We start from the raw sequence: 13397 nt of genomic DNA on the forward strand, positions 1-13397 counted from the left end.
AGTTACACGTGCTAACGCCGTTATTACTGTCATGCGCGAGCAAAACCTCTGAATTGAGAAAATTTGAATAGAAATAATTTTAAGTTATAATTTTATAAATTTGAATTTATTAAAAAAATTAAATTTAAATCAAGTTATAAAATTTAATTCGAAATAACATCATAATATTATAAATATTTATAATTAAATTTAAATAAAAACTTAAAATTTTAACTTAACTCAATTCAAGAAAATTTTAAATTAATTTCAAATTATAAAATAAAAAATCTTAAATTCGAATAATTCAAAATCATTTTACTCGAGTAGATCATCCCTAATTATATTTTCCTAAATTCTACTATACCTCTCTACTCGCGCGTTCGTTTCAGTTTTTACTCTGCGCTTTAGATTTGGATTGACGCGACCCTTAAAATAAAAGCAAATGGAAGAACCGGGCGTCCCTTCCCAGCACTAAAACTTAGACACCAAAACCCTACATCTCTCTCTCTCTCTCTCCCCTTCAATTCTTTTCTTCTAGATTCTGTTTGGATGCTTTGAGTCCTTCGTTATGTTTTTTCCTTCCGTTTAAGAGGATGGAAGATCAAGAGGGAGGCGATCCACTCAATGAATTTACTAACGGTTCGAGCTGGGCACTCGCCGGAGGAACTGACCCAGTCTCCGACACCGTCAATTACTTCTTCGATAGGGAGAGCGCTATACTGAGCGAGTTCGATTGGAATCTACAACCTAATCATACTGAAGAGATTGAGCGGTGCGATGAACTTGACCGGACCGACACCAGACCTGATTTGGCGAGAACCTTCAGCGTTTCAGAGAGCTCCGCTGGCGCTGCTGCTTGTGGTTCGGGTTCAGTGGCGTCTTCGATCCCCGGCGGGTCAGCTGACGTGTTGATATCGAATCCATTGATTCCTTCAAGCTCCAGAGAGGATACGCTGGAGAAATCTACTGGCTCCGGCGGGAAGCCGTCCGAGATACCGTGAGTAATGAACAAAATACCCGTCATCACTGACGAAAATAGGAAAAAGAATTGGCATGAAAACTGGAAAGAAATGTCCCTTTTTGTTTCTCTTTTGTTTCTCCTTGTTTGGGTTTTTTTTGGGGTCTGAATCATAATTAAGTACAGATGCAACAATAAAAACAACCGTATCAAAAGTCATGAAGAGAGAGAGAGAAGATGGGTGCAATCTTCGGTGTCCGTACACTGGATAACTGTCAAAAAAGCAGCAGCCTTTGTTTCATGCAAGTTGGGGGGCTAAGGCTAAGGCTAAGGTTAAGGTTACTTCGTAAATTTAGTGAATTCATAGGTGCAATTGAGGGAATAAAGATTGAAAAATAAAAGGGAATTCTTGGCTACTTATAAACGAAGTGGCCTTGAACACCGCAGCTATTAATGGGGTGTTTAGAAAAATCCCCTTTTTATTTTTCTTTTACCTATTTATTAACCCTTTCGGCTCTTATTTTCACGTTTCAGTTACGTTAATACAAAGGCAATAAGCATGAATATAGCTCGGAAAAAGCCCTATTTTTAGTGAAATATAAACCTTAACAGTATTGTTTCAATTATTCTTTTTCCTATGAAGTCTGTCTTTTGTTCTGAATTCATCCCATGAGATAAAGCAACGGATCCTTATTTTATTTGGAATTCTAGTGTTGAATCTTTGATGGGTTTTCTTCATTGTTTTTGGAATTTGGAAATGGTGTACTTAATTGTTTCATACTTACTAGGTTTTTGAAATCTATTCTTTGCCATTGCTCAGAGGCATGCATCTCATGAAATCATGGATTACTTTCTTCCAAATGCATTTCATGTTCAAGGCAAGTTGCTTGTGTTATTGAAGTAAAATTGTCTTTTTTACAACATCGATGGCTACATTAGTATCTAGTTTAGTATTGGCATGTTTGTTAGTTAATTGAAGCATATGCGTTAACATTCAAGCAAATCTCTTAATGTTTAGGATTTTCTGTTTCATTTTGATAGTTGTAAGTGGAAATTTGGAATATGTTTTTTCATTTTGTAGGAGTAAGGTCAGGTATAAGGGACAAAAGCGAATTCGACAGCCACGTTTTGCATTCATGACCAAGAGTGAAGTCGACCATCTTGAAGATGGCTACCGGTGGAGGAAATATGGACAAAAGGCTGTTAAAAATAGTCCATTCCCTAGGTAATTCAGAGAGAGAAAAAACTGACATGCTTCCCACTTTGATCTTTGTTATAGGGCAATGAGATTCCACCTGTTAATGATGCTTCTTGAACAAAGTTAAATACTTATTATTAAACCAATATTGTTAAAAAGGGAGATTCCATCAGTTCAGTAATATGTAATAGCTAGGACTCCCAATTTTCAAAACTTCTGATCTTAATTCAAAAAGGTCATGACTTGAAAGTTTCTGTCTAGAGTACCTAATGAGGATGTTGGTAAATTCCTTCTTATCTGACTCGGATTTCAATAATATAATAAAAAAGTCATACCTAAGGAAGTTTAACAGTTTGGACATTTATAAAGAAATTAGGCTATCAAATAGAAGGTGATAGCAAAATATTATTGCAGAGTTTGCAAGTTTAGATGAATTTTAGGTTTTGGGTTTGTAATAAGGGGGATTGATTGATATTCTGAGGTAGATCTAAGGTAATTTCATAGTGGTATGAGTCCCTTTGAGGATCCACTTATTTCCACTTTTAGTGATTTTTAAAATAAATAATCTGCTGTGGAAAAAATTGGATTGATGTGCATAATCTGATTTGGCAGGAGCTACTATCGCTGCACAAATAGCAAATGCACAGTGAAGAAGATGGTGGAACGCTCCTCTGAAGATTCTACCATTGTCATTACAACATATGAAGGTCAACACTGTCATCACAGAGTTGGATTCCCCCGTGGTGGATTCATCAACCATGAAGCTGCCTTTGCTGGTCAATTAGCGCCTTCAGCCTTTCAATTTCACTCTCCAGGGATACAGTTACACACTCAAATTCCTCCAAGCATAACACAGTCGAAGCAAGTAGTAGTAGATTCTCGTAAGCTGCCAGAACCATCCCCACAGTTCCCCACAGATGAAGGGTTACTTGGGGATATTGTTCCCCCAGGAATCCGTAACAGATGACGAGAAAGAGCTATGGTAAGCATATATAGCCTAAATTAAATTGAGTTTTCTTGAACTCTAACACACTCACCCTTGGCCTGGATTCACTTCGCTTGTCTATGTGCCTTATAATTTCTTGATGCTGCCTACTTTATTATATTCTTAACCGAGTTTCTGAAAGGGTCTATTATAGAAATGGGGTTTGATAATTGACGGAAAGCAACTTTAGCACTAGCGAAAAGACTTTTAATGACTGCTAGAATCTTCTCGATTGACGTTTTAGATACGTTATTAGTAAAGTTGTATTGTATTTGTACCCCATTTGAGATGAAAGGGTTATCACCAAAGGCTAAAGTTGTAGTATCTATGGTAAAATATTGCCTTTGAGTAATGCTAAAAAGCTTCTTTTCATTTTGGAACGTAATCACTAAAAAGCATATGATTAGTTGATTACGGTATATATTATGATGCTTGTCGATTTGGGAAAAATAGGCATTAATCAAAGAGGAGAATCCAAGTCCAACAACACAGTAAGATGCCGACTTAGTTTGTAGATTTTCTGTTTTCTTTTTTTACATTCGTCTTCTTTGGATTAGTAATAATAATAATAATGGTAATATATTTTTGAGTTTGTACATACAGGGATAGTAGGTGATTTGTATAAACTGAAGAAGGGGGCGTCTCCAGCTGACCCAGGTAAGATCGAAAGAGGCCAAGCCAAAGGCAATTAATTATTCTTCAACATGACAATATTTACTTACACAAAATCTGGCTCTCTCACAACTGGTATTGCTTCCAATTCTAATATATATATATATATATATGTTTGCATGTGAATATTGAAAATTCCTAGTGCTTTTTGTTTTGGGGGGTTGGGGGGTGTTGGTGTGGTAACTGTTTGCCCTTCGACCAGGTTTTCATGGATTCATACGTTACTGTAAATAATTAGATAGGGCCACTCCTTATTTGATAGGTAAGTTGCGTGGATTTCGATGTTGCTTCAGACTCGGTCTGTCAGCCGACAATGCTTTAAATCCCTTCCCCTAGGCCCCTACTTTTTCACCTTTATTTCACCCCCTAGATTATGACATCGACTCCTTTTTTTTTTATTAGTTTTTGGGTAAATTATGTATTTTGTATTTAGACTATAAATTTTGATCTATTTTAGTACTTAGACTTTTATTTTTTTAAATTTTAAAGTTAAGCTTCTAACAAGTGTATTAAAATGAAATAAAAATTAAACTTTAGGTATAATTTATCCATTTTAACGTTAAGTTTAAGTGCTACATCATATCAAAACTGATAATTTAGATGCTAAAAATATAATTTATTCATTTTTTTCATTTAGGGTTACAGTATATATTATTTTATTTTTGGGATATTAATTTCTTCTTTCTTTACCACATAACCCGGAAAGTACAATCTCTAAAGCATGCATATCTTATTCCCATTCATTAATGTGAAATTATATTAAAAAAACTTATAACAGTATTTTATTCTTCTTAATTACAAAATTTTTTTATTTGATTGAAGTTTTGGATTTAAAAATGTTAATATTATGTTTTATTAATAAATTTTATTATTAATTGTTATTATATTGCCATATTTGCTCTTGACTGATATGAAATTAAAAAATTAATAAGAGTTTATTTATCATTTAAGTGAAAAAAGTAAAAAAAATGTTAATGAACTTATGATACTAATAAGAGTTTAAAATTTATTGTGGAGAAAGTTTTGTGTCAATTTTTTATATTGATTATATTTGATAAATTAAAATTTGAAAAGAGATCGTTAAGAAATTTTCTGTTGAAAGTTTTAAGTTTAAGTATTTTAAAATATTATTTTAATTATTTATAAATTTATATTTTATATTTATTTTCAAAATTTTAATATTTTTAATTATTTATAAATTTAAATATTTATTTATAAGTTTTAGTATTTTAATATATATATATATATATATCATTTTTATATGTGTACCTCGTTAACTTCCATGCCTAGAAACTTATTGCATTTTTATTAGTACTATGATTTTATATATTATCATTAAATATAATTAATTCAGACATATCAGATAAAAGCGGAATTATTTGTTGAGTGAAAGTTGTGCTCCCAAATGTTTTGATAAAATAACATTTTAAATAATTATGAATTTAAATATGTCGGAACCGTCTTTCGGTTGGACCCGGAATTTGGCTTCGACTTGGATTAAATGAATTGGTTGGGTTAGAGTCGTCACCGACCGTTTTAAAACAAATTTAGGTGGGTCGGACACCATCTTACATGATCTGCGTTGTACCAGAAATGTGTCGGGTTCGGGAGTCGGTTACGGTCAAGGAAGGATTAGCACCATTGAACCGCCCTTTCGGTACCAATTAATTTGTCGGTTGTCTTAGTTGCGAAAATTAAAAATTTAAATTTAAATTTAAAAACCTGATTCGAATTGCTTACCTTTGATCGGTTGGAGTTACTACTGGAAATCAAAAATGTTAGATGGTAAATAAATAAAAAATATCGAATAAAATTAATTAAAAATGAAAAGGATATTAAATTTTAAAAGGGAAAATTGTTGAAAAACAGACAAAATAAAAGGAGAAAATACCAAAATAAAAATAATTAATAAAATAATAAAATAAATGGAAATGACAATACCTATAAAAATATTAAAAAAAAGGTTAAGTTGTGAAAAAAATGTTAGGAAAATAAAATAAGAAAAAAAAGTAAAAAAAGTAAGTAAATAAATAGATAAAGGGACCAAAATGAATTGAATTGGACTTTGTGGACCGAAATTGATACTAAAGACCAAACTGCAAAAAAACAAAATTTGAGGGTTAATTTGCAAAGCATAAATAGTGACTAAATTGAATGAATTGAGAATCCAGAGGTGAAATTACAAACGATGACCAAATTGTAATGCGACTCAAAACACTAGTAGGCCTGTAAATGAATTGAACGTTCAGCGAACCGTTCATGAACCGTGCGGCGAGAAGTTCGTTTATGTGCGTTTATTTATTAAATGAACGAACATGAACAAGATTTTGTGTTCGTTTAATTAAATGAACGAACGAGAACATAAAATGAACGAACATGAACATAGGTCTCGTTCGTTCATTTACGTTCGGTTATGTTCGTTCGGTTATGTTCGTTTATGTTCGTTCGTTTATGTTCATTCATTTATGTTTAACCCAATCTTCTTAAATCAATTTTGGTGACCAATTTGTAAGTTATAATGTTATTTTATAACTTTAGATTTTTTAAAATTACATTATTAAAAAATATATTAAAAATTCTAAACCCTAAAACTTAAAACTATAAACCATAAACCATAGACCCTTAATCTAATTATTAAAAACCCTAAACCCTAAATCCTAAACCTTAAATCTTAAATCATAATCCATAAAACCTAAAACTTAAACCCTAACCCCTAAAACTTAAACCCTAACCCCTAAAATCTAAACCTTTAATCTGATTATGTGATAGGGGGTTAAGTTATGCACATGAAGGTAACATACGAATTATGCAAAATGATGTTATGTGACTCCTAAATAAATCATTCGCATACTTATACATAAACATATCAACGTGCAAAATAAATATACATAACTAATTAAAGAAAACAATCCTAAACAGGGACTAAATTAAGAGAAACCTAAATGTGATGACTAATTTAAGCTAAATATACTAACTTTAGAATGATGATTAAATTAAAGTAAGTGTAAAATTAAACTTGTTATCGACCGTCACTAACTTGTTATCGGAGTCATTTCCACATATTAAAAACCCCTCCAGGGAAAAAAAGGATAACATCATTTAATGAGCTGCCAAGTGGTTCAAGTATAGAGAGGCAAATTACCTTGGAGCCAGGCTTCTAAACTTCCATTTGGAACAAGCTCATAACAAAACAAGTTTTGTGAATAGTCACGACTACTATAGTAACCTACAAGTTTCACAAGATTACGATGAAGCAATATGCTAAGCATCCCAACTTCAACTACAACTCTCTATTTCCTTGAGGCCCTCCACTGATAAGCCTTTTAATCGCTACAGTCGTCTCATCAGTTAAAATACACTTGAAAACTCTGCCGAATCCGCCATCCCCAAGCATGCTTGCGGGTGCAAAGTTGTTTGTTGCTTCTTTGAGCTCTTCATATTGTAGAAACCAAGTGTTGCTTGGGCGGGGAAGAGACCATGCTTGTGCAACCGCATCTGCAGCCTTTGGTTTTACTACAAGAAAAGAAAAACCTAAGCACTCTGCAAGACTGAATTAAAACCAGTAATGCAGAATCAATCAGCATTCTTATTACAAGGTTTTACAAGATGCACAAAATCACACAACTCAAGCTTTAGTTTTTAGCTAACCGAAAAGAAAATCATAGTCATTGTGGTTAAACATACCAGGTTCTTGAGGAGATGCTTCTGCCTTCCCCCCACAGAATGCACAGGAACAAATTATAAGCACGGACATTATAGCTAACCAAAAAGAAAATCATAGTCATTGTGGTTAAACATTTTCTTAATTGGCCTCGCTGATGAGAGAAAATGCAAGAATAAAGACATCAGCCCCACGATAGCTCAGTGGCCTTGCTGAAGCAATATCCCACATTGGGGAAGTACATGAGTGGACCACTTATTTGACATTATAAATAAAAGGCATCTACCTCCTTTCAACATACTTACCTGGACTGGGTCAATCGAGCTCAAAATTGAGCTTGAATCGAGCTCAAAATTGAGCTTCAATCGAGCTCGAGTCGAGCTTTATTCGAATTGATGAATTTTTTTTGAGTTCGAGTTTGAGTCGAGTTTCATTATTATATTTTGAGTTCGAGCTGAGCTTGATAATTTTAAGCTTGTGAGTTTTTGAGTCAAGTCGAGCTTGCTATTAAAGTTTTTGAGTTCGAGTCGAGCTTAACAATACTCGAGCTCGACTTGGCTCGTTTACACCCCTAGAAAGAACAATGGAAGGTAGGGTCTCTAACATTTATGTTCGTTTATGTTCATATTCATTTATGTTCGTGTTTATTTATATTTGTGTTCGTTTATGTTCGTTTATTTATTAAATGAACGAACATGAACAAAAAAAAATTTGTTCGTTTATGTTCGTGTTCGTTTATTTATTAAATGAACGAACATGAACATACTTCCATTCGTGTGCGTTCGGTTCGTTTACAGGCCTAAACACCAGGGACTGCGGAGAGAATTTAAGAATCCCCTATTTACAAATCGATCATTGGTATATAAATACCCCTTTAAACCCTAAAATTATCATTTAACACCAAAACACCAAAAAAAAAAAAAACTAAACACTCTCCCCTCTCTCCTAAGTCAGCCGTAGCCCGGCCACCGCCCGGTGACTTCTCTCCACCGTGCCGCCGTCGCTCTGGCCGTCGACACCCCGAGACATTCACCATCCCCCGAGATTCTAAATCTCGGCGTAGATCTAAGCAAATAAGTCTCAGCCTTTTACCTTTTTTTTGCAAAAAACAGTTCAATTCCCGACGAGCCCACTCGGTTCCAACGAGCACCATGACCGGAGCCTTTCCTCTTGTGCGAATGGTTTGCTTTGTATCTGTTTTTTTGTTATATGTGTAGTTTTGGCTTGTGTGGGTTTTTTGTGGGTTGTGCTTGGATTTGGTTCGGCGTTCTCACCGATTTGTTGTATTTGGTTGTTCTGCTCGATGGTGCTCTCGATGATGATAGGTGTTGTCTGTGTACTGTGTGTTATTTTTGTGGTTCGTATGATCGATAACGGTACCCCCTGTGAGTTGCTTGATGATGTATTTATACAGCCCCGTCGGGGACTGTTTCCGATGATATGAGGGTTGTGAACGTTGTGGCCGGTCATCCTGGGATGGGTCAGTCCCGGGATTTCCGGCCGGCCGTTTCGCTTGACTCTGTTGGCCGTTTGGGGGTTAGACAAACCCTAGTTGCCTTGCAATCCTGGCCATTGATCCTCATATGATCTAACGGTTTCGTATTGAGCGGTATTGGTCCCAAACGTGAAAACCCTAACTGTTTGGACTGATTCAGGCCCGATATTCTTGGACTAATTGGATAATAACTCTGGACCTGAAACGAGAAAAAATAATAATAAATGAAATAAAGAAAAATAAATAAAGAAAAATATTTTTTAAAACTATATAATATATATGTTTTTAAAGAAAATAATTTTCAAAACCATATAATATATAGTTTTGAAAAAAAATAATTTTCAAAATTATGTAATATATAATTTTTAAAAACTAATTTTCAAAACTATATAATATATATATTTTAAAAACTAATTTTCAAAATTATATAATATATATATTTTAAAAACTAATTTTCAAAACTATATAATATATATTTTTTAAAACTAATTTTCAAAACTATAATATATATTTTTAAAAACTAATTTTCAAAACTATATAATATATATATTTTAAAAAACTATTTTTCAAAACTATATAATATATATATTTCAAAAAATTGTTTTAAAAACTATATAATATATATGGTTTTAAAAATGTTTTTTTAAAGACTATATATTATATATGTATTTTCAAACACCGTTTGCAAACTATATATATATATATATATATATATATATATATATATACGTATAAAATAAAATGGACGAAAATAAGTATCTATAAGATAATTATTAATATTATATTTAATTTAAATAATAATTATTCTTTTACACCTCTTAATATTTAATTATAACTTCGTACATCCTTAGCTTCAAACATTTTCTTCATATGATTGAAAAAAGCTCGTATGAATCTTCTGAGCAAAAGAAGGCTCCTACTAATCTTATTTACATTCGGAAGCATAAAATAGTTAAGGAGACATTGTTTTAATAGATAAATATGGTTGAATTTCATTATACATAAATAGAAAAACTCAAACGGTGTTCATCGTTAGCAGTATTCATCGATATTCGTCGAACGTTATAAAATTTTTCTTTAATCAATTAGCAATATATATATGTATATATATATACCCTATAAATATATCTATTCGAATTCAAAATCTTCAAAAATAACCCTACTCTCTTTTATTTCATAAGTTATTTTTTTCTTTTTAAATGTAAGAAAATAATGGTAGAGAGGCTCGTATTCTGGAAACCTAATATGAGCTCGTGAACCTATTTATTACAATATCCACTTTCTAGCATGTGGTGCACCTATCTCAACCGTACACGTGTATCTGTCCCCCCACACTGACTGTCATACATCTTTTTTTGGGAATTAAAATTATATTATTAACCTTTTCCACCACATTTATCTTTTTATTTATGACATCAAACTACTTAATAACTTACAAAACTTTCGAGATAATGTTCTGGAAAAAATTAATTCACGAGATAAAGCACTCCCAAGATTAATTGCTCAAATAAGGTGAAATCCACAGTGTTGGCCGTAGGTCGCCATGCCTTCCGGGCGATCTACTAGGTCGCCATGTTTTCCCAACGAGCTACAAGAGATTGCATGTGCCATGCACGTCCTAACACGCTGGGCATCCTAGGCCATCCGAGAGCATCCGAGGCCATCCCAGAGCATCCGAGGCCATCCGAACGAGCTATACGAGGGCAACCGAGCGAGCTATGCGAGGGAAGCCGAGCGAGGGTAGGTCGCCCGAAGTGCATGGCGACCTACAAGGTCGCCCGGAGGGCATGGCGACCTACAAGGTCGCCCGGAAGGCATGTCGACCTATGTGTTGGGACGTGCATTTGCCATGCAACACGTTCATTCTCACGTTCATTCTCTCTGTTTGAGCAATGGTAGGTCGCCCGGAGTGCATGGCGACCTACGGCCAACACTGTGGATTTCACCCTATTTGAGCAATTAAACTTGGGAGTGCATTAGCTCGTGAATTAATTTCTTTCAGAACATTATCTAGAAAATTTTGCCCTTAATAACTTGTGTGCTTAAAAAATATGAGAAAAAGAGGTGGGATAATTTTTTTTATAACCGCTTATATCTGATTTATTGATCGATTAATTCAAATGAGATACAACATAAACAAGGACAATTCTCCCAATTCAATTTGCTCTATTCATAATCGCCAGAATTCATATCTCTAACTTTGCTTAAGGAATTTAGTATCTTATCATATTGGACCAACTAATCGTTGGTCAAAGAGGTGAGATAATTTATTTTTATGATTTGAGATTATAACTGATATAATGAGAAGAGTCTATAATATATTTTTTCTTGATTGTAATATAATACGTAGTATTAAAAATCGTCAAATTTAATTCATTTTTAAAAACTTTATTTAACATTTTTAAATCATAATCAAATTATTAATTTATATTATTTATAAGTTATCCTAATTTTGGAGGGGAAAATCCTCGGTTTAATTGCAAATGAGAATTTAATCTTTTAAATGCATGCATGAACCGCTAACGGTACCGGTGTCAATAATATAATTTACTATAATTGTAATAGTATTTATTTTATCACTAAATTAATTGAAGTTTAATGTAATTATCAAAATAAAGTGAAAATTTATGAAGTTGTAATTTAAATATATTTTTTGTGAAAATCTAAATATAATTTTATCATTGTATTAATTAACTTATAACTCTATAATTTTGTCAATTAGAAATTTAAAGTAAACAAAATTCTAAGACATAATGTTAAAAACTATATTTAATGTCCGGCTAAATAGTCACTTTGACTCTATTTATTAGAGTATTTTGATTTACAACATTTTATTTGGGACAAAAAGACCTCTTCATGGATGAAAATCGTTAATCAACAAATGATCAACGTATAATGAATAAAATGTCTCTAATAATCGTAATCTATATCGGTCTTTAAATTATAAAATATTTTAATTAAATCACTAAAATTTTAGAATAACATTAATCGTTATACGTCATTCTCGAATAGGAATCTCCTGCCCCTTAATCTATTTTTCTTACTTTTGGTTGTCCTCGTAGTTTTATAACATTCTGTTCTGATTAACCCGAATTAACATGTCACACACGTTTGGTGAGTAGAAATTTTCTGTATATACAATAACTCGAACTTGAAATATGCTTAAACAATATAAATTGCTTACCACTTGAACCAATCCCGTTAGTAATATTTCTTTACTTTTAATTTATTTTAACACCAAATAAAATGATTTTAATCTTTTAAGTTATTTGATGTTAAAATAAATTAAAGATAATTTTAATTAATTATTTGAGTGAAACTTTTAAAAATTAGTAAAAATAATTTTATTTTATGTTGAACAAAGTTAAAATGCCACAATTACTTAATTTGATTTTCTATTTTTTTGTTAACTTTTAATATATAATTAAAAACTAAAATAAATCTTAAAAATATAAGTAACGAAAACAAAATGATATTTATCATAAAACAAACAAAACATTATTTATTAAGGAAACACGTGTAAGAAAAATAGGTTAAGGGACAGGAGTAGGCAATTTTCATTACAAAACAAACATTGCAGCGGATGTCATTACAACTCCCATCACCGCAAGAATATAATTTATAAAGAATAATTAATTTGATCTTACGTAATACAATAGTGTGTTTTGGGAGGAAATGTGAGATTCCTATAGGAATAGAATCTATATTCTTTCGTTTGGTTGACCGAAAATGTCATTTCCGGTAATATTAATTACAAATAGTAAATTTTATGGATATTACGGAATGTCATTACCTCCATTTCCTTAGGTATTGTTGGATTACTGTTTTTAGACTAAAATGTCCTTAAAAAATTTCTTTAAAAAATATCATTTTTCTATATTAATAATACAAATTCTACGAAGGTGAATTACAAATTTATCCTCAAATATTTTAGATTTACAAAAAAAAATCTATAATTAAAATTTTATATGAAGTTCAGGGGTTAAAATAAAATTTTACCCTTTCATTAAACCTTTTTATATTTTCAATTTTGTAAAAAAAAATTATATAAATTTTATGAATTAAATTTTTTTAAAAAAATATATAAATATTTTCCAACTTGTTAAAAAATAAATATAAATGGACAATTTAGTCATATATACATTCAATAATCTTTTATTCTTTTAACCAAACACGGTAATCTTATATTCTGCTAAACCAACCAAACACAAATAAAACATTCCAGTAATCCTATCCTGGTAATCTTTTATTCCCACTGGTAATCTTACATTCGTGAACCAAACGCACCGTAAGGGATAAACTATTATATAACCACTTAACTACAATTGATGTCGATATTATCATTATACTTCCAATTTTGATAATATGATCATGTAGCTATTTAATTAGTTTCAATGTAGTCAATTATCATTACAAAACAAACATTGCAACTGATGTAGACCTCTGATT

The 13397-nt window shown here is 31.9% G+C and overlaps 1 protein-coding gene across 1 annotated transcript; it reads left to right on the top strand.

Moving 5' to 3' along the window:
* The first annotated feature begins 456 nt into the window (after positions 1 to 456).
* LOC120210592 (probable WRKY transcription factor 57) lies at positions 457 to 3899 on the top strand. Its single transcript, XM_039209290.1, has 4 exons — positions 457 to 976; positions 2019 to 2162; positions 2748 to 3117; positions 3724 to 3899. The coding sequence occupies exons 1-3, from the start codon at positions 573 to 575 to the stop codon at positions 3100 to 3102; spliced, it is 903 nt and encodes a 300-aa protein (XP_039065221.1). The 5' UTR covers positions 457 to 572; the 3' UTR covers positions 3103 to 3117; positions 3724 to 3899.
* The last annotated feature ends 9498 nt before the right edge of the window (positions 3900 to 13397 follow it).

This window comes from Hibiscus syriacus, unplaced genomic scaffold (assembly GCF_006381635.1).
Source record: "Hibiscus syriacus cultivar Baekdansim isolate YM2019G1 unplaced genomic scaffold, ASM638163v2 tig00109926_pilon, whole genome shotgun sequence".
Classification (NCBI taxonomy): domain Eukaryota; kingdom Viridiplantae; phylum Streptophyta; class Magnoliopsida; order Malvales; family Malvaceae; genus Hibiscus; species Hibiscus syriacus.

What these genes read in the sequence shown, in the direction of transcription:
- LOC120210592 (XM_039209290.1), top strand. Translation starts at nt 573, where the DNA reads ATGGAAGATCAAGAGGGAGGCGATCCACTCAATGAATTTACTAACGGT. An exon ending in GGGAAGCCGTCCGAGATACC is followed by an intron (nt 977 to 2,018) that starts GTGAGTAATGAA and finishes TTCATTTTGTAG; the next exon opens with GAGTAAGGTCAGGTATAAGG. An exon ending in AAAAATAGTCCATTCCCTAG is followed by an intron (nt 2,163 to 2,747) that starts GTAATTCAGAGA and finishes CTGATTTGGCAG; the next exon opens with GAGCTACTATCGCTGCACAA.